Genomic DNA, 26,669 nt, shown 5'->3' with positions numbered 1-26,669 from the left:
CAGAGGCAGAGACAGACATGAGGACTATGGGTAATGGCACATGGACTTGTTTTCTTAGACTCTGCTCACCTGCATGTCACGTGGCTCACGCAGACCAGTGCATCTCCCACCTGAGCGTCACTGCGTGAGTCACCTGGGGTCCCAGCCACATTCCGAGAGTTTCAGACTCAGCAGGCCTGGAGTGAGGCCTGAGAGTTTGTATTGCCAAGTGCCGTGGGTCTGGGACCATCCTGTGGGGTTAGGGTTAGGGTTAGGGTTTAGGGTTAGGATTAGGTTAGGTTAGGGTTAGGGGGTAGGGTTAGAGTTAGGGGTTAGGATTAGGGTTAGGGTTTCGGTTTCGGTTTAGTTTATGGTTGGGTTGGGGTTTATTAAACGCTGTTTCTAATGCTGCCTCTCTCCTGTGGTGGCATCATCTTCAGCTGACTGTCCGCAGACACCCACCAACATCACTGCTGTTTGCTGCTCTTTGTGGGCGGGCCCTACCTCTCTGAGTGATGCTGAGAGCGACCTGCCACAGCCCCAGGCTAAGGCACAGTGAGCCCTCGGAAAGGCCCCCTTTTCCCTGCATCCCTCCGGGTGGCTGGGAAAGGGAGGACCTGATAGATCACAGCGGCCTTCGTGTTCATCACCGCACTGACACCAGCAGGCTCCTGGGGCAGTCGGGCCGCGGGGCCCGTCACCACACCGCGCCCCGTAGGCGCCTGCTTCCCCGCTGCCTCGGCAGCATCCGCACCTGGCTGCGGGTGACCTCCTTCCCACTTGGCCATGCACCTGCATTGCTCTCTCCCATTCCCACATCCCTCGCTCTCCGTCCAGGCAGCACTGTTTCCGTCGCCTCCCTCGTCCTCAGTTGTCATAGCTTTCCCTGCGGTCCCAGCCGCGGCGCTGGGCCTGATGTGTAAGAGGCGTGCCCTTTGCCCTTTGCCTCGAGGAATGGATGAGGAGAGACCCGAGGGCAGGGGTCGCAGGTGTGGGAAGGGGGAAGGCAGAGAAGATGGCCATGGCCGTGGCTGTGACCGCAGCATCTGCCCCCTTTTCATGGTTCTTGAGTCGGTCAGAGAAGCCTGGGAACTCCACACAGAATAGCAGGCGTCTGTCTGGACTGACTCCCCAGCTGGAGGCGGGCGCGTGGGGTCCCCAGGCCTCATTGCCTGTGAACTTCCCTCCAGCCTGGAAGTCCCTGCCCATGGACACAGCCCGCCCAGCCTCTGTCGCTTCTGCTGACACCTCTGAAAGTGCCATTCTCCTGGGACAAGGCCTCGTGAGGACACAGAGCTGGGACTCAGGCAGCAGGTCTCCAGGTTTGCCAACCCCGCTGGAGGGACACCCGCCTGGGAGAGGCTTGCAAAGGCCCACTCTACAAAGTGCAGGAGACACAGAGGCTGCGGACCAAGCACCAGGAGCCCTGAGCAGGCGGGGCCCTTCAACTGTCATAAGTGCCTACAAAAGGAAGCCTTCGCAAGGCTAAGGCAACATGCTGCTTCCTCCTTCTCTTGTTTCAAAAGGACAGAAAATAAATGTGTGTCCCATCCATGTAGGTGCGTCCCGTCTGTGTAGGTGCATCCAGCCCATGTAGGTGCGTCCCATCCATGTAGGTGCGTCCCGTCCATGTAGGTGCGTCCCGTCCGTGTAGGTGCGTCCCGTCCATGTAGGTGTGTCCCGTCCATGTAGGTGCGTCCCGTCCGTGTAGGTGCGTCCCGTCCGTGTAGGTGTGTCCCGTCCATGTAGGTGCGTCCCGTCCAGGTAGGTGTGTCCTGTCCTTGTAGGTGCATCCCGTTTAGTGTAGGGGCGACCCCGTCTGTGCAGGGCGTTCTAGCTAAAAGCTGTGTCTTCGGTTTGGTGGAAATTCATCTCAGACCTTGATCAGGCCGAGAGCATCAGGCAGCCCTTCCCGGGCCGTGTGGGTGACCATGCTGTGTCACGCCCTCCATGCCCCTCCCTGCACCAAAGGGCACCATCTTAGTTCAAGTCCACAGCAGACCAGCTGTTGGGATTTCCAACCTTTACCTCCTTCTCCCTAAAGCAACCCTCATCCTCAGCTTGCTGCCATCTGATCTGACCTTACCCCTTCATGGGGTAAGGTTATTCACCTACCAGGTTATGTTATTCACCTACCAGGTTAATGGTGGACACTATTGCATGTTCTTTTGCTCACCTGCCCACTCCTGTTTTCTCTGCTTTTAACGGTTCACTTCCTGAGGAACTCGAAAAAAATGCCTGCTCTTGTGAACTCAGTCTGCCCAGAAGGGCCCAGGGCACCCACGGGCCTGTGCGCCGGGGCACCCCAGGTCCTATGCACCCGTGGCACCCCAGGTCCTGTGCGCCCGTGGCACCCCAGGTCCTGTGCGCCCGTGGCACCCCAGGTCCTGTGCGCCCGGTCACCCCAGGTCCTGTGCACCCAGAGAGCAGACGTCTGTCCCAAGGCCCCTGTGCCTTTTCTGGAGTCACTAAAATGTTTCTCCAGAACTCCACACATTTCCTTTTTGGTTAATTTTCATTTGTGTTTAGCATTATATTTCCTTTTTCTAAAGTAATGCATATTGATGCTTAAAATAAGAAACAACAGTCCCTTCTGCCTCTCAGCATCCCAACCCCAGAATGGAGACCACCTTAACTCTTTTATACCATGTCCCTGGGGAGTAACATCATGTCGCCAAGAATATGCTCCTTTTGCTGCTTTCTACTAATTAATTTATTCGTTTTTATTGTCCTTTTTATTGATCTGAGAGAGAGAAAGCACATCAATTTGTTGTTCCACTTATTAATGCATCATTGGTTGATTCTTGTATGTGCCCTGACCAGGGACCGAACCCACAACCTCAGTGTAAAAGGATGATGCTCTAACCAAGCCTGAGCCACCCAGCCAAGCCCTTTATTTTCTTTTTAAATGATAGACAAGAAGTTGGCACACTTTCCTCTACACCCCTCTACCTTCTCCTTATATGTGCATTTTATTTTCTCTGCAGATTACCTTTATAAACTTAACCTAAGAGGCCTGATGCACTAAATTCGTGCAAGAATAGGCCTTCCTTCCCCCAGCTGCCGGTACCAGCGTCCCTCTGGCACCCGGGACCTGGGCTTCACTCTGGCTCCGGCTTTGTCTGAAAGGACGTCCGGAATCACGTCCGGAATGATGTCCGGTTTAATTAGCATATTACGCTTTTACTATTATAGATAATATTGCCAAAAGTTCCCTTCACATTGCATTATGATAAACAAGAAATCATACCTCCCAGTTTATAAGATGTTAGTCCTGCCCTTTTCGACAGGTCCCTTCCCTGTCCCTGAAACTTCTGTTTCCTTTTTTTAAAAATTTTGTATCGTTGAGATTTATGACATTTGCATTCTTTCTTGTAACCGTAACTAAATCTTCATTACTTATCTGTAGGCTGATTCTAAAACATTAACATAAATAAACACCATTAACTTCATTATAAGTAATTATCTTGCATGGCAGAGCTGAGTAGTATTCTGTGACTGTGTCTCTTTTATGTTCTGCTTTTCGTTTTTCCCAGTTTTATATTGCCTTTATTTTTCACTTGGACTATTTGGTTTTATCAGACTTTCATTTTTATTTTCCAAACTCTATCAGGTGCTCAGTTGCAGTGCCCTTTCACCCAGACCCATCTCTCCGAGGGTCCTCCACTACCCTCCCCTAGTCTGGACCGGCCACTCACTGTCACACCTGACCACGGCCATCCTGGCCTTCCCTTGCTGCACTCCCTCCCGGGAGCCAATGTGACCTCTTCTTCCTGACTCACCCCCACTTCTGTCCGGAGGACATCCTCGAGGTGTTTTCCTAAGAAAAGACGATTGGAACAAACTTTTCGAATTCTTGAATATCAAAAAACTGTCTTTTCCTCCCATTTGTTGAAAATTTTAGCAGTATGCAGACCTGTAGTTTGAAAACCATTGTCCCTCAAATTTGGAGGTAGAGCTCCATTGCTTCTGGAGCTCAGTGTTGCTGATGGCCAGCCTGGTGTTCCGCTGATACCTGCTCTTCTGGGGGTCACCTATTTCTTGTTCCAAAAGCTCTTTCGATTTTGAAATAACATCCAAATGGGTTTCATTTATCATCTTTCTCATTCAGAGACTCTCAGATGAAATCCCTGTTCAGCCACATTTCTCTGCTGCATGATATTATACCTAGACCTCAAGTCCTCAGAATTTTCTCGGGGTCCCACTGTGCAGGGATTTTAGGGTGCTGCTTTTTCAACCAGCCTTGCCTCTTACTACTCTTCTGTCTGCAGAGGAGTAGTAAGGGAACAGACCTGTGTTATTCCTTTACTAGTAGCCCTGCGCACAAATCCCTGCACCAGTAGCTCGCTGCTGCCCTCCTGTAGCTCTCTGCCCGCTGCCCTGTCTCCTGTAGCTTGCCCCCCCTTCATAGCTTGCTGCCCTGCCCCTCTTGTAGCTCTCTGCCTCCCCCGTGTAGCTCGATGCCCCACCCTCCTGCTGATCTGGTCGTGACTTGGTCGGTCGTTACGCTTCACGGTGTAACAACCGTTTGCATATTACATCTTTATTATATAGGATTATCATCACAGTTAGGTTTCCACAGAGAGGAGCCATTAATAAACATGATAAATCCACCAACTTATGTGGGAAACCTCCAGTTTCTCCTTAATGACCTTCTTATTTAAGAAGTAATCTCCACTTTATAGAAATAATCAACACTTCCACCCCATGAGCTATTAAGCATTTGGATAAATTTTCTTTTGAGATTTTTTTTTCTAGAAATGCATACATGTTCTTTATTTGCTTGTCTGTTTTGTTTTTTTGTTTTGTTGTTTTTGGGGTTTTGTGTGTGTGTGTGTGTGTGTGTGTGTGTGTGTGAGTGTGAGTGTGTGTGTGTATGTTTTTTATCATTAAGCCATATTCCCAGCACCATTGGTAGTATGAATCTTCCTTTCCCCACTGGTTTGGTCTGACATTTTTATAAAATAATAAATTATATATATAAACTGTTCTGTGCCTATGGAAACCATTGTGATTAAGGCTGTTCACCGGCTTGTAGACCTACTGATTCTTACATTAGTAAAAAGTCTAGGGCCAAACTATAGTATTAACAGCTTCTCGTCTACACCCCTCTCATGAGGGTTAGACTATTTTAAAGACTATCTTGGCCATTTTTGTTCATTTCTTCTTATATATAAAGTTTAGAATTATGTTGTTAGCTGACCCCCTCTTGGAAAAGAAGCTCCTTGCTCTTCCTATTAGAATTGAGTGGCTTTCTTTCACAAATGTGAGTGCTCCCTGAGGGACAAGCTGTGCAAAGTGCTGAAAATACGAACGTGAGGAGGGCGGGTACGGTTGCTGCCATTCAGCGCTTACTGTGCCCAGTCAGTTCTTCCCCAGATGGCCATGATTTTGAAAGCTTGACCACGTTTAGTGTTTTTATTCTAGGAACATAGTGTGTTTGCAGTCCTTTCTCTTAAACACTGTCTTTCTGTTTCATTGATTGTGTTTTTGTTTTTAATCTTCCTTGAAAAAAAATTACTCAATTTTTCTAATTCTATGAAATATTCACCCAATATTTATTTTATATTATTTTATAACCTAATAAGGACTTTTTGCATTTGCATTCAAGTTTTGTGATCAAATTGGTAGCAGTTTGGGACCAGATGGGGCTGAATGGACTTTAGAAAGTATCTTCTCACATGCTGTGCTGTGACTCTGAGCCTTGACCTGTCTAGTCAAGAAGACGCACTCTGCGTTGGTTGTTAAAGCAGGCCGCGGTGTCACAGGCCATCAGGCCCCAAGCCGGGGAACAGCAGAGCAGCCAGACCTCTGTCCTTTGTCAGATGTGTTACCGGTGCCCGTGGAGCACGGGGCCTGGGAGAGCACGCCTGCTGAGTGACTCATTGGCCTGGGACGTGGGGGGCCGCATGCTCAGGGGTGCATCCTACGCAGCGTCTCTTTCTTGCCTTTGGACGTCCCCTCCCTGTCGCCCACTCTGGCCGCTCTGGAAGAGCGTTCCCGGGGGCCCTGCCCCTGAGCCGGGCAGGGCTGCCGAATCCCCCTCGGCCTCTCCGAGTCCATCTCTCTGGCATTTCCCTTCGCGTCTTTGTCGTCCCCTCAGCTCGCCCTGGAGGTTAGCCTCCCGCGCTCCTCTCATGTTTTCTGCGTGGTTTCCTCCACCCGCACGTGCGCACGACCTCATGTTCTCCCCGAGGACAGAGCCCACCCCCGACGTCCGGCCGCAGATGGGGTGGCGAGGCCTCGCTCCTCTCCCCGCCCGTGGGTGCTGCGTGGCCACTTCTCTGAGGGACTCTGAGCAGAGCCTCAGCGTGGCTCCTGCTCCGCTGGGCTGAGGCAGGTTCCCTCCCGCCGCCTGTAGGATGGTTTTGTTTGAATTCTAAGTTGATTGGTGTCTGTGATGCCGCCGAGGCAGGAAAGCCGAGGCTGGTGCTGGCTGGTGCTCCCAGGAGGGCAGGGCAGTGAGTGGGCAAGAGAACATGCCCCCGCCCCCAGCCGGCCCAGCCCACGGGCCCGCGGTGGCAGCCATCGCCGCCGCCTCCCTTACAGCCCGAGTCTTGCAGCACTTGTTGGGGGCTGCTGTGCCTTTTGCTCCCTTGGCTTCACCCAGGTGGACTATTTTCTGATAGAGCCGGAGCAGGGGTCGCTGACCCACGCGCCACACCCTCCACGTGAACATCGGCATCTCCGCCGTGGCCTGACGAGCAGAGTGAGCGCGTGTCCGTCCCCACGGCTCTCCCATTTCCTGCCTCTTCATCATCTGCCCAGCAGGGACTCAGACCATGTGTGACGTAATTCAAATAAAAGTCTTCCCTTTGGAGCAGGGGCTGGGCCTTGAGTTGATTTGAAGGGCCTGAGCGCATCCATGTGTTTATGGCGCAAATATTGAGGAGCTGCCCAAACCCACCATTGCACACGCGGCTCCGAGCCTGCAGCGGGCACAGAGGTGCAGCCTTTTGGAGCAGGAGCCACAGGCCTGGGAGAGAGCAGGTCAGGGAAGCACAGCCAGACCCCACGGGCCGGGGCGCGCTGAGCAGACACACGCAGAAAACGGTGCTGCAAAGAGGCCGGAAACCTGGAGGGTTGAAACCCGTAAATGCTGGCTCCCCTTGCCTGACCCACCGCCATATTCTCTGTAAGGTCGAGGACACGGCCCCAAGCAGTTGCCCGGCCTGCCCTCCACCGACCAGTTTCCCACGGGCTCCTGGCTCAGGTAAAGTGTCTAAAACCCTGACAACAAATGGGGAGATTGAGGTCGGCACAGCAATGAATCTCCTGGTGAGCGGAGCTTAGGGCAAGCCCCGGGCTACGCCAGCCTTTCCGTGGACGTGGTTACAAAGTACACGGAGGCGTCTTTCCAGCTGGGAGCTGTCGAGCGACGTCCTGCAGTCTCTAGTGGCAAAGGGTCAATAAAACCACAGAGTCCGTCCTGAGCGGCTGCCCTCACTAGGGGTGGACAGGGCAAGCAATGGGAGGAGTGTTCGCTGGCCTCCAGAATGTTCTTCGAATTCACCTGCGAATATTCTCCTGTACATTTATTTTCTTCTTCCTCTTAAATGTACTTTTCCCCCTAAAACAAAATCCCAGTGTTGGAGGGCCCTGAGCAACTGGATTAATCACCAGCAGCCCCAGTCCCTCCTGCCAACCTCAGCACAGAGCTCCGTGGTGTTTTCGGGCATGTGACCTCTAGGCTGTCAAGCCAAGTTCACGGGCACCAGAGCCAGTTCCCCAGATTAGCCTGAGGACGTGTCGGGTATCTCGTCACTACGGGAAAGGGAAGTGGCCCACAGAGCCGTCCTCAGTGCGGCGGGGCCTTCCCACCGGAGTTGGGAACCGCCCCCCCCCCCCACCACCCGCACGTGTTTCTGCTGTGGCCCCAACGTCCAGGGCCCAGACGAGCCGTCTCTGGTCCCGTGGCTCCAGCCAAGCCGCTCACCTGTGTGCCTGTGTGTTTCCAGGGAATACTACATCACCATGGTGAAGTGGGCCACCAACACCAAGGTCGCCGTGAACTGGCTGAGCCGGGCGCAGAACGTGTCCATCCTCACCCTGTGTGACGCCACTACGGGCGTCTGCACCAAGGTACGAGCAGGGAGCACCCAGGCCTCGGCAAGGCCACCCTTGAGCCCTTTGGGCTTGGTAGCTGCAGGCAAACCACTCAGCTGCTTGCTGGTCAAGGTGGCAGCCTGCATCCAAGTCTCGGCATTGGTGCCACCTGGTGGGTGGCTGCAGTACTGCCGAACGCCCGGGGCTTGCTCTTTCAGTGCCTCCCTTTTTTTTGGCCTTGAATTTTCATTTCCCAACTGCAGAGGAAAAGGCTCGCAAAGCTACTCTGTTGGGACTCGGGAGCCGCCACGTAGCAGCTCTCGCTGCACTGCCTCAGTGAGGCACGGCGGTCTGTACTGAGACCGAGGGGGTTCGCACATCACTTAGAGCAGATCCAGGTTATTCTGAGGGCTCGCTCGAGGTGAAGGAGGAAGGATGGACACCAGCTAGGAAGCTGGGAATTGCTCCTAATTCTTACCTGTGCCCCTGCAAGTGTCCGCCACCGAAACGCCATGGCCAACAACAGCCCTGGGCGCCTGGAGGCGGACCAACCCCCGGGCCAGCTCGCAGTTGGGTTGTGTTGGATCTTCTATTAGGCTTACTCCACGCATTTCGGTAGGCCTACTTCTCATTTCCTTTCTAAACCCCCTTAATGTATCCGAACAAGGATTGTTACTCAGAGTTGGTAAGTCCACATATGCACGTATGGGTGCACACACAAATTCCTAAAACAAACAGCACTTGCATTTGCTTTTACATGGGCACATGACAGGTCAGGGGTGACCATCTAATGGGGACCTGCCAGGTGAGGGGTGACCATCTAATGGGGACCTGCCTGGTTACGGGTGAGCATCTAATAGGGACCTGCCTGGTCAGGGGTGAGCATCAAGTGGTAAAAGTGCCCCATCTTCCAAAGGATTCCACCTGCATGGAGTTGTCCTTGGAGCTGGGAAAGTGACATTTCTTGTTTGGGGACACTTGGTTTTGGCTCTGAGCCACACTATAAGACCGCCTCATCCTGAGCAGTAGCCTGGTCCCGATTCATGGCCTGGTCCCAAGCTATGGCCTGGTCCCGAGCTGTGGCCTGGTCCCGAGCTGTGGCCTGGCCCCGAGCTGTGGCCTGGTCCCAAGCCATGGCCTGGTCCCGAGCCGTGGCCGGTTTCCTAGTGGTGACCTGGTCCTGATGGTGGCCTGGTCCCGAGCCGTGGCCTGGCCCCGAGCCGTGGCCTGGTCCCGAGCCGTGGCCGGTTCCCTAGCAGTGGCCTGGTCCTGAGCCATGGCCGGTTCCCTAGCAGTGGCCTGGTCCTGAGCCGTGGCCTGGTCCCGATGGTGGCCTGGTCCCGAGCCGTGGCCTGGTCCCGAGCCGTGGCCGGTTCCCTAGCGGTGGCCTGGCCCCGAGCGGTGGCCTGGTCCTGAGCCGTGGCCTGGTCCTGATGGTGGCCTGGTCCCGAGCCGTGGCCTGGTCCCAAGCCGTGGCCTGGCCCCGAGCGGTGGCCTGGTCCCAAGCCGTGGCCTGATCCTGATGGTGGCCTGGTCCCGATGGTGGCCTGGTCCCGACCTGTGGCCTGGTCCCGAGTGGCCCCAGCGCTGTCTGTGCTGATGCAGCCATGGCGCACGGGAAGCAAACTGCTTCACTGCGGGTCACTGACATGGTGGCCCCAAGGTCTTTCTCTAATGGTCTTATTTCATTTCAGAAACACGAGGATGAAAGTGAAGCCTGGCTCCACAGACAGGTAACTATTCCATGAGTGAGTTCCCACACTGGGGGCGTTTGCATCTCACAATGACCCCAGGGGAGCCCCAGGCAGACGCTAGGCGTGCGTGGCCCTGGTGAGCGCGCCGCCTGCCGCCCTGCTCCCTCCGTGGCCCTCGCACTCCTGGAAGGCGGGCTCTGAGGAGGATGCTTGAGAGTCGCTGCTCTTGACAGCCTACAATGTGTGGTGAGACCTCAGGTCTCCGGTACATGATGCCCTGCGGGTGAAGGAAAAATGGTGAGTTTCCCAGAAGGAAAGGAAACATGGGCAATAGTCCTGTTTTCTCCACGTGGTTTCGTGGGGTCTCATTTGCAGTGGATGCCGCCAGGGTTCAGTATGAGCCTCCCAGGGACGAGACGTCAACCCCACTCCCGGCTTCCCAATCCCTGACCCAGATAAGAAGTGCCCTCAGACAGGCCCTTGGAATTGGAGATCACAGGAGGTCAGGGAGGCCTACAGTTACTCACTCCATGACCAAAAATATCCTACATAATAAAAGGCTAATATGCAAATCAACCGAACAGCATAACGGCCAGTCGCTATGATGCGCACTGACCACCAGGGGGCAGACGCTCAATGCAGGAGCTGCCCCCTTGTGGTCAGTGCCCTCCCACAGGGGGAGCAGCGCTCCCCCAGAAGCAGGGCAGCACTAAGGATGTCTGACTGATGGCTTAGGCCTGCTCCCCTTAGATGTTGTCAGTCAGACATCCCCCAAGGGCTCCTGGACTGCAAGAGGGCACAGGCTGAGCTGAGAGACACCCCCCCCCAAGTGCACGAATTTTGTGCACCGTACCTCTAGTATATGTGTGTGTGTGTGTGTGTGTGTGTATTAAACTTACACAAAAAAGAAAACCCTAAACATTGCTATATTCTGCTTTATTTTTCTCCATCCACACCTGACATTAGAAAGGATGGGGGCACCCTGGGGGGTTACTTTCCTCTTGCCCTGCCTAACGGGGTGAGACCGTCTGGAAATGCTGGGGAAGCTCACGCCGGATCCGAGTGGGAAATGTGGCGAGGGAGCCCAGGTTTGCTCCTTTATCGTGTGTGGGACCAGGGGGCCTGGGCAGTGCACCTGTCCACGTGGCTCCACGAACATTCTAGCAGCGCCGACTGCGCACCCTCCTTTGTCTGTGGGCCGGCGATCGACCCCAGCTTCCCGTCCGTTGTCTTGGGTGGTGGCCTCAGACATGGACACTGTTGCTTTTAAATGTGTCCGTGTCTGCTCCCTGCCCATCTTCTCCAAAAGCGAATGGCCACAGTGGCCACGGGTTTTCCTCTGAACAAGTTTGAGTGCCAAGTCCAAGCCTAGAACAAATGCAGCACGAGAGAGCGAGGGAGCCTGCTATTCGCTAGGGCGCTGGGCTGGGCAGGGCTGAGCTGGGGCTGGGATAAGCCCTCGACTGCCACCTGGACCCACCGTGTTGAGCACAGAGACCCACGGTAATTCCCCTCCATCAGATAAAACACTGCGAGATGAAAGAAAGGCCAGGAAACGCCGCTATCTGCCCAGTTATGTGTCCAGCTACTATTTATGCATCCGCGGGCACGTGCGGGCGCTGTGGGTGTCAGCGACTCAGCTCGTCCCGCTGAGCGCGGGCCTGCTGTGGTGCAGAGCCTTCCACGTGCGGGTGCCGCCCGGCTCAGCTGCTGGGCTTCGGGTTGTTTCCCCTTCTGGCTCCGTGAACACCTTGCTGGCGGGAGAGCACCAGGCACAGAAGACCACCCGTGGTCCACTTCCGGTGAAATGTCCAGAACAAATGGACCTGCGGAAACAGAAAATTGCTACATGATTGTCTAGAGATGCCGGGAACAGCCAGGGGCTGCGTGTGGTGTGGAGGCTTTGATTGAGGCGATGGGAACACTTTGGAACTAGAACGGATGGCGGTGGCACAAGCTGTGAGTGGATAAATGCACTGCTTGGTTCGCCTTTTTGCCTCCTGCACGCCCCCTACTGGGGACCAAGCCCACAACCCCGGCATGTGCCCTGACCGCAACCGAACCAGCAGCCTCCTGGTACATGGGACAATGATGTCCAGCCAACTGAGCCACACCAGCCGGCTGTTTGGTTCCCTTTTATTAAAATGTTATTTTGTGCTGAGAATTTCATCTCAACTTTTTAAAAAATGAGCCAGCTGGAGCCTCAGCTCCCCAGACATCACAGCAGAAGGGAGGTGAGAGAGCACAGTGGCTTTAGAGGTGGCGGATGGGGAGGCCATAAACATGCCCTGAGAGCTGAGGTGTCCAGCTGCTGGCGGGCTGGGCGGGGAGCACAGTGTGACGGGGGGGCAGAGTCGGGACCGGCCTCCGTGGCTGCCATTTGTGTCTGACCAGGAGGAGGCAAAGGCCGAACTTACCCAGGCTCCCTGCGCTGTGCTTCTCTCCAGAAGGTGGGGCTGTGGGAGAGCCGGTCAGTGGTCCGTGCTCCCTCTCAACAAACCCCTACCCCGGTCCCAGCACTCCCACGGGCACAGCACTCCCACAGGGACAGCACTTCCACAGGCACAGCACTCCCACGGGCACAGCACTCCCACAGGGACAGCACTCCCACAGGCACAGCACTCCCATGGGCACAGCACTCCCACGGGAATAGCACTCCCACGGGGCGGAGCACTCCCACGGGCGGAGCACTCCCACAGGGTGGAGCACTCCCATGGGCGGAGCACTCCCACAGGGTGGAGCACTCCCACGGGCGGAGCACTCCCACAGGGTGGAGCACTCCCATGGGCGGAGCACTCCCACGGGCACAGCACTCCCACGGGCACAGCACTCCCAGGGGGTGGAGCACTCACACGGGCACAGCACTCCCACGAGGCACAGCACTCCCACGGGCACAGCACTCCCACGGGGTGGAGCACTCCCACGGGCACAGCACTCCCACAGGGTGGAGCACTCCCACGGGCGGAGCACTCCCACAGGGTGGAGCACTCCCATGGGCGGAGCACTCCCACAGGGTGGAGCACTCCCATGGGCGGAGCACTCCCACGGGCACAGCACTCCCACGGGGTGGAGCACTCCCATGGGCGGAGCACTCCCACGGGCACAGCACTCCCACGGGGTGGAGCACTCACACGGGCACAGCACTCCCACGGGGCGGAGCACTCCCACGAGGCACAGCACTCCCACGGGGAGGAGCACTCCCACGGGGCAGAGCACTCCCACGGGCACAGCACTCCTACGGGCACAGCACTCCCATGGGCAGAGCACTCCACCGGCAGAGCACTCACATGGGCACAGCACTCCCACGGGCACAGCACTCCCATGGGCAGAGCACTCCCACCGGCAGAGCACTCACACGGGCACAGCACTCCCACGGGCACAGCACTCCCACGGGGTGGAGCACTCCCACGGGCACAGCACTCCCACGGGCAGAGCAGTCCCACTGGCAGAGCACTCACATGGGCACAGCACCCCCACGGGCACAGCACTCTCACGGGGTGGAGCACTCCCACGGGCACAGCACTCCCACCGGCACAGCACTCCCACGGGCACAGCACTCCCACGGGGTGGAGCACTCCCACGGGTACAGCTCTCCCACGGGGCGGAGCACTCCCACGGGCACAGCACTCCCACGGGCACAGCTCTCCCACGGGGGAGCACTCCCATGGGCACAGCACTCCCACGGGGGGAGCACTCCCACGGGCACAGCACTCCCACGGGCACAGCACTCCCACGGGGGGAGCACTCCCACGGGCACAGCTCTCCCACGGGGCGGAGCACTCCCACAGGCAAAGCACTCCCACGGGCACAGCTCTCCCACAGGGCGGTTCACTCCCACCGGCACAGCACTCCCACGGGGGGAGCACTCACATGAGCACAGCACTCCCACGGGGGGAGCACTCCCATGTGTGCTCCTGGCAGGTCACCTTCAGTTTGGAGGCCGTGGAGCTGCCCCCTCCGCTCACCCCTTCCTCAGCTCTGCAGGTGCCCGAGACTGCCTGTAATAAGGACTCTCAGCCTGTGCTTCTCGCTGAGTGGAGACAGCCGTGCACCCAACAGGCAGCCTGGACGTGACTGGAGAAGCCAGATCTTCCCACACAAATCACACCCGCACTCGGAAAGCAGCGTGAAGTGTGACTCCCACTCTTTCAGATGTAAACGTTGAAGCGCCTGCTGAGCACACAGCGAGCACCCTCATCCGGCCGGCACAGGGCAGCAGCAGAGATGCCGGGTCCTGCGAGGAGTGTTCCCTCCAAGCGGGTCGGTGGGAGATCAGTTCCAACCACTTTCCCGACATCCCTTCTGAAGGCAGCTTTCGCGAATGATCCACATCCTTCAAGAAACCCACGGTCCTAGAAGGCAAGTGAGGAACGTATTTGCGCTGGACCTGCCGTCTGCTGCCAGTGAGGCTGCAGAGTGCCGGTCATTGCAAAGGCGTCCCAGATGCTCACCCCCCACCCGCCCCTGTTGGCCCAGGCACAGTTTCATTTGAGGAGAGGACTGGAATCTGGGGCCTCGTGGCAACCTCCCAGAGACCCTGTCTGCTCAGATTAACGGTCTACTAGATACTCGTTGCCAGGGCAACAGGGTGGGCTAGGGCACCCTGGGGTCCATCGGAACCTTCCCCTCCTCTCTTTTCCTCCATCTCCCCTGAGGAGTGGCCCCCACAGAGCTTCCCACTCGCCAACCAGCAGAGGCAAATGTGTGATCCATTCCCTCTCTCTCTCCTCTGGGAATATTCCAGAGAAACTGGCAGCCCCTGCCCCCCGCACCGCCCCCCTACACACACACACACACACACACACACACACACCATCACCACTGTCCGCGACCTTCAGAGCATCCGGATGCGAAATCACCAGCAGCCCTGCACCAGGCCATCGCCTTTGAAGGGTAGGTCCTGCAGGTCCATTTCTGACCCTCTTTCTTTAACCAGGATTTCAGTTTTGCGATTTCAAAGTTTGGCCAAGATGAATGTATCGGAACCATGGGAAGAACGGGCAGAAAGGCTGCCCATCCCTCGTGAAGAATCTCAGCAAGAAGGACGCACTCTGCACAGATCTGCTCTGAGCGGAGGTGGCCAGGCACCGCGTGGTAATTCCCTGGACTCAGAGACACTAGGCGTGCTTCCCCCAAACCCGTGAGCGTGAGCTGGAGCCAGGGCGAAGGCCATTACTGCCCTAGAAACCAGCCTCGGGGATTCCAGGCTGGCCCCTGCCCACCGTGGGGCGTTCCGTGCTTCGCGTAAAGATGCCATCCCCGTGATTGACGCCTTCTCGGGATAAAGACGGTGCTTCGGCCCAGAATTAATTCTTCATTCCTTTTATCCCAAGCATTTTTCTCTGCGGAGCATGCCAACCCTTCCCCATGTTAACCTAAAAACCACTCAGACCTGTAAAGAATATTGTGAGTTTATTTGAGCCAAACTGTCGACATATGCCGGGAAGCAGAACCTCAACGAATTGAGATAGTGCTCCGGAGAATGGGGAGTTCATACCTTGTTCTTATAAATTACCATCAAAAGGACAATACGGAAGTGGGTGGCATGGAATCCACTGGTGATAGATTAGGGAGGTGGGAGAAAGCAAAGCGGGGAAACCTCTGGGATAGGATCGATCAAAAGCGAAATGATGGACATGTGCTTCTCTTACACAGATGGGCACAGGATAGTTAACGTAGCCAGATGGCCATGAACTTGATAACAACAACAATGAGGGAATGTCCTTGTGCCATTGTTGTGCCCTGAAGGGTCCGGGGTAAAAAGAAAGTTACAAGTTACCCAGACACCTTGCAAATATGTTATCTTAGAGGCAAAAAGGCAAACGGGCTCAGCAAAGATCTAAGTTGATCTTTGTCAGGGAAAATACCGGCCTCGGACGCGACTACCCACTATAATCTGTTTGTAGTTCATATTTAATTTTCAGACCATCCTTTGTGGTGACTTTAGGTCTCTGGGTTTGCACAACCGCCGTGCAGGCCTCCCCTGAACTAGTCAGGTTCGCAGGTGGCCCCTTCCGTCCACACCCAGGAACACAGGCGCCGTGGGGTTTCCGTCCTGCGCTTGGCAAACAGAAGTCCACGTGGAAAGCCGATTTACCTGCCAGTTTTCTCGTTTCTCACTTGTAAATGCCACGCTTCCAACTCCAAATGGAAAAACAAATATTTGCAGGTTAAAGGTTTCATTTCATTGCAAATGTTCCTGGAGATTAAATGTCATTTTAATCACATGTTAGTTTATTTCTCTGGGCACGTCGGATTTGCATGGGTTTGCTCGCACAGGGAGATGAGTTTCTGCCCGCCAGCTGGGGCCCATTCACCATTCACGCTCATCCCCGCCGGAGGGGGCCTCCTGGAGTCAGAAAATGTGCGTGATGTCCAATGGGTTGGTGTTCATGGGTGGAAACTGCGACGGGAGCTTCTGAGAGCTGAGATTGCACCCAAATCCCTTTTTGCCCATCAAGGTGACAGCCACCCACAGGGGCTGGCGGGGCTGAGCAGTGCTGCTTAGCTTTGGGGGACGGGGTGGAGACCTGGCACCTGGCTTTGAATCTAGCCTGGAATTCCCTCCCCAGGACAATGAGAATGTCCCCAACCCTTGCTTGTTTCTCATCAACTTTTCTCCAGTTAGAAGCCATGCTGTAGCACAGGGAGCACGTGGGAGGTGGTCCCCTCCCTCGACGTTCTAGAACGGGTACCGGGATAGACACAATGTTCCTGCGATGGATACAATGTGTCCTTGTTTGCTGTTTCTTCTTCCTTGGTCAGCTATTCCATGTAAACTGGATTTGATAAAAAAAAATCAGCAAATAGCCGAAACCGGTTTGGCTCAGTGGATAGAGCGTCAGCCTGCGGACTGAAAGGTCCCAGGTTCGATTCCGGTCAAGGGCATGTACCTGGGTTGCGGGCACATCCCCAGTAGGAGATGTGCAGAAGGCAGCTGATCGGTGTTTCTCTCTCATCGATGTTTCTGACTCTCTGTCTCTCTCCCTTCCTCTCTGTAAAAAATCAATAAAATATATTTTTAAAAAATCAACAAAGAGAAAATAGGGTTTATTTTCAGGCAGAATCAGGTGTGGAGAGACGATTGACGGCCCCAGAGGAATTCTGCAGGCGCCCTGGCTTCCACGGGCCTCAGTTAAAGGGGTCACACGGCCCCGGGCTGCCTGCCTGCCGGGCTCCAGTCCTGCCTGCTGAGTGGGTGACATATGGGCCCCTTTCGTGGCACTTGGCGTGTCCCCTCTGAACTCTCCGTTATTCCGCTGTCTTAGAAAACGGAAGGCCGGGCTCCGGGTCCAAGGAAAGGCCCGACACAGCATCGATGCTTTCAGCAGCGGCTCTGACTAGGGACCACGCGGCAAAGGCCTCCACATGTTGGCCCTGGGCCCTGGCTCGGCCTCTTGGAAACAAAGGAGCCGTGGCCAGGACTCACTGGGTTGTTGTCACCCACAGAATGAAGAGCCGCTGTTCTCCAGGGACGGGCGAAAGTTCTTCTTCGTCAGAGCCATCCCGCAGGGGGGGCAGGGCAAGTTCTACCACATCACCGTGTCCTCCTCCCAGGCAAGTCCCCGTGCTCCCTAACTGCTGTGCCGGGCGGGCGGCAGCCTTGGGGGCTGCGCTCTGGGCGCCCTTGCCCACCTTCCTTCCTTCTCTTTCTCCTCCCTCCCTCCCCCCTCCTTCCTCCCTCCCTCCCCCTCCTTCCTCCCTTCTCTTCCTCCTTCTTCCCTCTCTCCCTCCTCCTTCCCACCTTCCTTCCTCCCTTCCTCCTTCTCCTTTCCTACTTCCTTCCTCCTTCCTTCACTCCCTTCTCTATCTCCTCACCCTTTTTCACCCACTTGCCCATATTTTTCCCTTCCCTCTCCATCCCCCACAATAATGACTACCAGTTGGATTTACAAAAGTTAAAGAAAAAGTATCAGCAGCACATGAAGCATCGATTCTTCTCTTGAGACAAGACATCGCCGAGTGGGAGGGTGCAGTGGTGGCACCATGGTCAGCCCCACAGCAGGGACCACAGGGACGCCCGAGGGGAGGGCTGTGGGCTGGTGGCCCCGAGGAGAGACAGACAGCGAGTGATACCCCTGCACCTGGTCCTGAGGGGCCGGGACCCAGAAGGAAGCTGGGTGGGGCCAGGCTCCCGCCTCATGGCCCGTCTGTTGCAGCCCAACAGCAGCAACGACAACATCCAGTCCATCACGTCCGGGGACTGGGACGTGACCAAGATCCTCTCCTACGACGAGAAGCGGAATAAGATGTGAGTGCATGTGGGGACGGCCCTTCCTCATGGGCGGGACGCAGGCGCCACTTTCAGATGCGTTCTAGGCACCTGGTCCGCAGCCCAGCTCCCTGCTCCTGTGGGGCCCTGGCTTCTCCGTGCGGATCACAGAGCTGATTTCCATGGGGAGAGAGCAGCGGCGAGGAGAGCCCTGCAGCCAGGCCTGGGGCTGAGCCCGGGGGACGGGCTCATCTAGTGCTGGCGTTTGCGGAGTCCCTGTGAGGCCTGGCACCGGCTCAGGGCCTCAGGGCCACACCCACCCTGGCTGCAGCGTGGCCAGTGCGGCTACTGCCTTCCCCACTTCACACACGAGTAAGCGAAGCCTCAAGCCCGCGAGGCCTTGGCCCAGGTTGTCAGCCCAGGTGGCTGGGGGTGCAGCTCATTGATGAGGCCCAGGCCCACCTGCCAGCCAGGCTCCCTGTCGTGTGGCACACACCCAGGCTTCCCCGTTTGGGGTCCGAGGTGAAAATCAGTCCGTAAGAGGCATCCCCCAGGCTTCTGTCTGGGCCCTTGCCTTGCGGAAGGTATAGCCTGTAAAGAGATTCTGCATCCGAACTCAGGGCACATGACCGCCGCCCTGGCCCCACACCTGAGCCTGCGGGCAGGTACGGGATCCGCGGGCAAGTGCCGGACCCCCGGGCAGGTGTGGGACCCTGAGCAGGTGCCGGACCCCCAGGCAGGTGTGGGACCCTGAGCAGGTGCCGGACCCCCGGGCAGGTGCCGGACCCCTGGGCAGGTGTGGGACCCTGAGCAGGTGCCGGACCCCCGGGCAGGAGTGGGACCCTGAGCAGGTGCCGGACCCCCGGGCAGGTGCGGGACCCCCGGGCAGGTGTGGGACCCTGAGAAGGTGCCGGACCCCCGGGCAGGTGTGGGACGCTGAGCAGGTGCTGGATCCCCGGGCAGGTGCGGGACCCCGGCCAGCAGGAGCTCAGCCCACCCAAAATGTAGCTGGACCCAGTGCTCGCTGTAGCCACAGAATAGGGGTCCCTGAGCAGGGTCTGCACGGGGCTGGGGTCTGGGATGTGAGGCCACACCTGCCCGGAGCCACTAACTCCTGTCACCTGCGCTCTCTACAGCTACTTCCTCAGTACCGAGGACCTGCCCCGGAGACGCCACCTCTACAGGTATGTGGGCCTCCTGGTGCAAGGCCACTGAGACCACGCCATAGAGCGGGCGCGGGGCCGCCGAGACCACGCCATAGAGCGGGCGCGGGGCCGCCGAGGCCACGCCATAGAGCGGGCGCGGGGCCGGTGGCTGGCGAAAACCCCGGGGCCTGCGGGCGAGAAGGGGCAGAGGCTGCAGGTCTTCTTTGGGGGGGGAACTCGGGTTGGATCTTAACCTCTTCCTCTTCCTCCCTCATTCCTTTGCCTCGCCTTTGCCCCGCCAGCGCCAGCACCGTGGGCAGCTTCAACAGGCAGTGCCTGTCCTGCGACCTGGTGGGCAACTGCACCTACTTCAGCGCGTCCTTCAGCCACAGCGCCGACTTCTTCCTGCTCAAGTGCGAAGGTGGGTCCCGCCCCCCACTGGCTCTGCCAGTCCCTGTGTCCGTGTCCCTGTGTCCGAGCCCCTGTGTCCACGACCCTGTGTCTGAGCCCCTGTGTCCGTGTCCCTGTGTCCGCGTCCCTGTGTCTGAGCCCCTGTGTCCATGTCCCTGTGTCCGTGTCCCTGTGTCCGAGCCCCTGTGTCTGAGCCCCTGTGTCCATGTCCCTGTGTCCGTGTCCCTGTGTCCGAGCCCCTGTGTCTGAGCCCCTGTGTCCATGTCCCTGTGTCCGTGTCCCTGTGTCCGAGCCCCTGTGTCTGAGCCCCTGTGTCCATGTCCCTGTGTCCGTGTCCCTGTGTCCGAGCCCCTGTGTCTGAGCCCCTGTGTCCATGTCCCTGTGTCCGTGTCCCTGTGTCCGAGCCCCTGTGTCTGAGCCCCTGTGTCCATGTCCCTGTGTCCGCGTCCCTGTGTCCGAGCCCCTGTGTCCAAGCCCCTGTGTCCGAGCCCCTGTGTCTGAGCCCCTGCGTCTGAGCCCGTGTCTGAGCCCCTGTGTCCGCGTCTCTGTTCTGAACCCCTGTGTCTGAGCCCCTGTGTCCACGTCCCTGTGTCCGCGTCCCTGTGTCCGAGCCCCTGTGTCCACGTCTCTGTTCTGAACCCCTGTGTCTGAGCCCCTGTGTCCGCGTCCCTGTGTCTGAGCCCCTGTGTCCGCGTCCCTGTTCTGATCCCCTGTGTCTGAGCCCCTGTGTCCGCGTCCCTGTGTCCGTGTCCCTGTGTCTGAGCCCCTGTGTCCGCGTCCCTGTTCTGAACCCCTGTGTCCGAGCCCCTGTGTCTGAGCCCCTGTGTCCGAGCCCCTGCTGAGCCCAGGGACCCCATGCCTGCGGGAAGGGGAGGCAGGCGAAGGAGCTCATCCCGGAGCAGGTCCGTCCTGTGTGGCCTGCGTTGCGAGCCCAGAGCCGCCTCTGGGTCTGGCGCAATAGGGACAGGTCACACTGATGAGGCCACAGGTGCTCATATCCGGGCTGTCAGTTAGTCCCAGAGTTTGCCTACATTTTCCATAAAAACTCAATGTGCTGTGAGCCAGTTGGGGTAAGTGTATACACTGGCAGCCTCTGAAGTGTATTTAAGGAATGAGGTTATACACAAGAAGTCTCAGATGGGAAAACGAATATTCTCCTATGACCCAATTCATGGATAATTTACCCCAAACTTCAGAAAGAAAAGCAATTTTCTAAAAAGACATGAATTTGGCCCTGGCCGTGTAGCTCAGTTGGTTAGAGCGTCGCCCCAATATGCCAAGGTTGTGGCTGGATCACCGAGCAGGGCACACACAGGAATGGGCCAGCGTGGCATACATAACAGAACAGCAAATCGCTTTCTCTTTCTCTCTCAAAAATCAGTCAATAAAAAAGTTTAAAAGACATAAATTTGCTCCTCTCTGATGGGGAGGGAGAAAACTGCCCACTTTACAAAGACAACAAAACGGGTGCAGTGACCCCGCATTCCAGATGTTCGGTAGACTCAGCAGCTGGATTTACCAGGACAGCATCCTCCCCCGGCGGCCAAACGGAAACAGTGAGATGACCCTCTTGTTACTGCGAAGTGCCCCTGGACCTCGGTCACCCGCTGTTGGCGGGGAGAGAAGTGAGGCGTGGAAGAGAGTCCGGGGCCCCTGGAGCCGGGCCCAGCGAGCAGGCGAACCTGCTACCCTCTGGTCCTCATCCTGAAACCAGGGAGTGACGACGCGCATCTCCCCCGGCGGCTGTGGGGGCTCGGTGTGGCCCCCGACACAGCCAGCGCCGAACAGCTGGTGACGGGCGTGGTGGGACCAGAGCTGTCAGCCTCCACGGTCAGTGAGAATGTTTCCGCACCCGCCAGCCTACTCCGCATCCCAAGCCGCTGCGGCTGCAGGCCCTGTGCGGGTCTCTCAGCCGCGTCCTAACGGGTTTCCCAACGGGACTGGCCCCTGGCTTCTCCCGGGCTGGTGCTGGGAGCCCTGCTGACCCCGCAGGGTAGAATGTTCCAGAAGTGATCCAGAACACTAAACCAGCTGAGGGCCGGGCTGACAATAAGGGGCCCCAGGGGCCTCCGCGCTCCGGCATGAGTTAGGGAGTCACGGAATTGTCTTCTTCCTCAGCGGGAACATCCCCGCTTCCTGTCCCATCTCCTCTGCCTTCACCCCTCAGAGGCCGGCTCCAGCCTCCTGCCCCCGCCTGTCCTCGGACGGAGCCGGGTGATGCACAGGCAGGGAGGCCTGGAACCCCGTCATCGGAGCAGCAACGGGGGTGGGAGAGCCGCCCGCAGGCGCAGCCGGTGCGGGTGAAGGACTCTGAGGATGGACCCGCCGCCCCAGAGCAGGGAGGAGGGGGTGCCCACTGCGCCCCTGTAACCGCGGGCCCCCTGCCCTGCGAGAATGAACGGTCCCTGGGACACTTCAATGCTGAGCCGCCAGAGATGGAAATGCAGGTTGAGGTCCATCCTCGCCTGCGGATGGGGCCCCCAAAGCCCCATGGTGGCTGAGAGCACGGGCAGCACATCCGAGGACACAGAGGGGACGCGGGAGGCTGTCCCGGGAGGATGGCGATGGCACCAATGCTGAGCCGCGGCGTCGTCCTCCGTGTCGGTTGTGGGGAGGTGGGTTCCAGCACCTCTGGGTGGGAGGACAAGGCCCGGATCCCTGCGCAGCGGCCCAGGGTGACCCTGGCTGCCCTGCCCAGTGCACAGCTGGGGGGGACCCTGCCCGTCCCGGCCCCACGTGCCTAGATGTCCTGCCTCTACTTCTGGTCTTGCCAATAGCCCGCTCATAACGGGGGCAAGCAGGAGGACGCGGCATCCTCGCCACAGGCACTGTCCCTGCTCGACGCGGCCTGAACAGAGAACCGCGCGGGTGGTGCGCCCGCCACTGTCCTCTGGCGTCTCCACCGCGTGTCTGAGGCGCTCGCTGGCTCCTTTCTGCTGTGACCGTCCCAGTCCGGACCCGGAGGCTCCCTGCTCGGCAAGGGCCGCTGCCCAGCCTCCGCCGCTGCCCTTAGGCTGCACCCTCACGCCCTCACTGCCACTGGGGCAGGTTCTCCTGGGCTGCTCAGAGGGCCGCTCCACAGAATCAATCACCAAACGCTTTGCAAGAAGCTAAACTCAGTAAGTGCGGCCAGACCCCGGCAAACCCTCAGTGACAGCCGGACAAGCGTCCCCCTCGAAGAAACATTCACTTCCCATTCGACGCCTGCCCTCAGCAAGTCACTTCCCATTGGACGCCCGCCCTCGGCAAGTGCGCGCGGCTCCAGGGGCAAAGTGAGAGGCACCTCCTGTTTCCCGGGGACGCCATTAAAATCACAGCATTCCGGGCAGTGACTAGCGACCCAGAACCCGGCCCTCCCTGCCGGGGCCTGACTCCTCACAGGAGCCTTTGCTGTCCTCTCTCCTTGGAGATCTCCCTCCCACCCCCTGCCTGCGGCTCACACCCCTAGTCTCCTCCCACCCCCTACCTGCGGCTCACACCCCCTAGTCTCCCTCCCACCCCCTGCCTGCAGCTCACACCCCCTAGTCTCCTCCCACCCCCTGCCTGCTGCTCACACCCCCTAGTCTCCCGCCCCCCCCCTGCCTGCGGCTCACACCCCTAGTCTCCCTCCCACCCCCTGCCTGCGGCTCACACCCCTAGTCTCCCACCCACTCTCTGCCTGTGGCTCACACCCCCTAGTCTCCTCCCACCCCCTGCCTGCTGTTCATTCCCACCCCCTGCCTGCGGCTCACACCCCCTAGTCTCCCTCCCACCCCCTGCCTGCTGTTCATTCCCACCCCCTGCCTGCTGCTCACACCCCTAGTCTCCCTCCCACCCCCTGCCTGTGGCTCACACCCCTAGTCTCCCTCCCACCCCCTGCCTGCGGCTCACACCCCCTAGTCTCCCTCCCACCCCCTGCCTGCTGTTCACACCCCCTAGTCTCCCTCCCACCCCCTGCCTGCTGCTCACACCCCCTAGTCTCCCTCCCACCCCCTGCCTGCTTCTCACACCCCCTAGTCTCCCTCCCAACCCCTGCCTGCGGCTCACACCCCTAGTCTCCCTCCCACCCCCTGCCTGCTGCTCACACCCCCTAGTCTCCCTCCCACCCCCTGCCTGCGGCTCACACCCCCTAGTCTCCCTCCCACCCCCTGCCTGTGGCTCACACCCCCTAGTCTCCCTCCCACCCCCTGCCTGCGGCTCACACCCCCTAGTCTCCCTCCCACCCCCTGCCTGCAGCTCACACCCCCTAGTCTCCCTCCCACCCCCTGCCTGCGGCTCACACCCCTAGCCTCCCTCCCACCCCCTGCCTGCAGCTCACACCCCCTAGTCTCCTCCCACCCCCTGCCTGCTGCTCACACCCCCTAGTCTCCCTCCCACCCCCTGCCTGCGGCTCACACCCCTAGTCTCCCTCCCACCCCCTGCCTGCAGCTCACACCCCCTAGTCTCCCTTTGCCTGAATAGCATGTGTCCTCCAGCTTAGATGTGGCCACCTCATGAGTTTATAGCTTCCCAAAGGCCCCAACCCAAAGCAGACAACAAGCAGCATCCCTGACCACAGTGTCCCAACAGCTCTATCCCCTCTGCCCACCTGTACCCACCTGCCTCCCACCTGCCTTTCACCTGCCTCCCACCTGCCACCTGCCTCCCACCTGCCTCCCATCTGCCACCTGTACCCACCTGCCTCCCACCTGCCTCCCACCTGCCACCCACCTGCCTCCCATCTGCCACCTGTACCTACCTGCCTCCCACCTGCCTCCCATCTGCCACCCACCTGCCTCCCAGCTGCCTCCCACCTGCCTCTCACCTGCCTCCCACCTGCCACCTGTACGCACCTGCCTCCCCTCTGTCTCCCACTTGCCTACCACCTGCCTCCCACCTGCCTCCCACCTGCTTCTCACCTGCCTCTCACCTGCCTCCCACTCCCTCTCTCTCCTTTCATTCTCCCACGTCCGCCAGGACCCTGCCCTCCTGCACACCTGCAAGCCCTCACACGGCCCTCACTGCAGGACCATGTCCTCGAGCGCCAGCTGCATCCCATGCACTATCCCACTATCCCACTATCCCACTATCCCAGTATCCCACTATCCCACTATCCCACTATCCCACTATCCCACTATCCCACAATCCCAGTATCCCAGTATCCCAGTATCCCAGTATCCCACTATCCCTCTATCCCACTATCCCACTATCCCTCTATCCCTCTATCCCTCTATCCCGCTATCCCACTATCCCTCTATCCCTCTATCCCACTATCCCACTATCCCACTATCCCACTATCCCTCTATCCCACTATCCCACTATCCCACTATCCCTCTATCCCTCTATCCCACTATCCCACTATCCCTCTATCCCACTCTCCCACTCTCCCACTCTCCCACTATCCCACTATCCCACTATCCCACTATCCCTCTATCCCACTCTCCCACTCTCCCACTCTCCCACTATCCCACTATCCCACTATCCCACTATCCCTCTATCCCACTCTCCCACTCTCCCACTCTCCCACTCTCCCACTATTCCGGACACGAAAAGAATGGCTGGAAAGCGCTTCTGCGAACTCTTCCAGATGCGCTCTGGCACTTACACCCAGGGCAGGAGCAAAGGACAGGAGCCACTGCACCCAAGAACCTACTGTGAGGCCTGACAGGAGAGCGCATGGCCCTGCCCTCCGTGGAGAGGGACGCAGGGAGCGGGGCTGAGGGTGCATTAGGCAGGGCGTGCTGACCCATGGGACTTTGGAGAAAGCGTTTGAGCAGAGACTTCATAGAAGAGAAATACAAGCCCTGCCAGTGTCTGGGGCAGAGATTTCAGGCAGGGAGAACGGGCCCAGTGGGGACAAGTCGGGCGTCCTTGGGACCTTCCGAGAGTCCAGCTGGAACAGAGGAGGGCAAGGGAGGGCAGGGGTGGGCAGGGGAGGGCAGAGGAGGGCAGGGGAGGGCAGGGGCGGGTAGGGGAGGGCAGAGGAGGGTAGGGGAGAGCAGGGACGGGTAGGGACGGGCAGGGGAGGGCAGGGGAGGGCAGGGGAGGACGGGGGCGAGGGAAGGCAGGGGAGGGCAGGGGAGGGGCTCGGGAACCCGAAGTCTCTGTTCTTTCACTGGGGTCACATGGTTGACACAGGCACGGGCCTTTCCCCTGCCAGCCCTCCCTGGCTCCCTGGCGAGGTCACAGCCGTGTCCTACCCCAGGCCCGATGCCGCTTTGTTCTCACATCAACTAACAGCGTTTCTCTTTCTTTTCTGCTTCTCTTCTCCACGAGGCAGGTCCCGGGGTCCCCATGGTGACCGTGCACAACACTACAGACCAGAAAAGTAAGTGCCTTCGGTTTTGCTCACATCTTCCCGCCACGCGGGGGAGGGAGCAGAGCAGTCTCCCCAGAAACCGGTGTTTTCCTATTCGGAGCCAGAGATGGCGGGCCCTTACCAAACCCCCACCATCGCCAGCGTCACCGAAATGTGGTGGGAAGGCGGGGAGGCCTCACACCCCAGCCCATGCACCCCACACCCCACACCCCACACCACCCACCCACACCCCACACCCCACACCCCACACCACCCACCACACTCCACACCCCACACCCCACACCACCCACCCACACCCCACACCACCCACCCACACCCCACACCACCCACCCACACCCCACACCCCACACCACCCACCCACACCCCACACCACCCACCCCACACCCCACACCCCACACCACGCACCCCACACCACCCACCCACATCCCACACCCCACACCACCCACCCACACCCCACACCATGCACCCAACATGTGCCAGGGCCTGGAGGCCACGGCAGGCCATGCAGTGCCTCGTATGCCACCCTCTGAGCTCCCGCCCTGCTCCGTCCACCCCTCCAGGGACCTCCCCTGGGCAGGGCTCGGTGGCCCCGGGCTCACCTGTCCCGGAGCCTGGGCGTCTTCCTGGCAGAGGGCGTCGCGAGGGCGTCGCGTGGGCACTGCCGCAGGGAGAGTTGAGGGCACCCGAGGGCGCACAGCTCGCTTTTGCCTGAAGGGCCCCGGCAGGTTGACCCGGGTCAGGTTTTGTTTTCTAAGAACGTGTGTCTTCCCGTGTGGCCTGTGCGCTGACACCAGGAGCGCAGACTCCTGCCCGCTGGCGGTGCTGGGCGGCTGGGCCCCGGGTCGGGCTCCCGCTCTGACGGAGCTGTCCCTGCCGGGGCGCGGGCAGGCCCGGATCGCACAGGA

General features: G+C 58.7%; 1 protein-coding gene across 3 annotated transcripts in view; it reads left to right on the top strand.

The window, feature by feature from the left end:
* DPP6 (dipeptidyl peptidase like 6) overlaps positions 1-26,669 on the top strand; it is a 569,872-nt gene that overhangs the window by 510,642 nt on the left and 32,561 nt on the right. For all 3 annotated transcript variants that reach the window (XM_036356191.1, XM_036356189.1, XM_036356190.1), the window contains exons 11-17: positions 7,938-8,061; positions 9,720-9,758; positions 17,169-17,276; positions 17,879-17,970; positions 19,068-19,115; positions 19,379-19,497; positions 25,726-25,773. In XM_036356191.1, the coding sequence (XP_036212084.1) occupies positions 7,938-8,061; positions 9,720-9,758; positions 17,169-17,276; positions 17,879-17,970; positions 19,068-19,115; positions 19,379-19,497; positions 25,726-25,773 (578 nt within the window). The remainder of the gene's footprint in view (positions 1-7,937; positions 8,062-9,719; positions 9,759-17,168; positions 17,277-17,878; positions 17,971-19,067; positions 19,116-19,378; positions 19,498-25,725; positions 25,774-26,669) is intronic.

The sequence above is a fragment of the Myotis myotis genome, unplaced genomic scaffold (genome assembly GCF_014108235.1).
Source record: "Myotis myotis isolate mMyoMyo1 unplaced genomic scaffold, mMyoMyo1.p scaffold_m19_p_25, whole genome shotgun sequence".
Lineage (NCBI taxonomy): Eukaryota > Metazoa > Chordata > Mammalia > Chiroptera > Vespertilionidae > Myotis > Myotis myotis.
The sequence above is the reverse complement of the archived record's forward strand: the minus strand, read 5'-3'. Positions and strand labels throughout refer to the sequence as shown.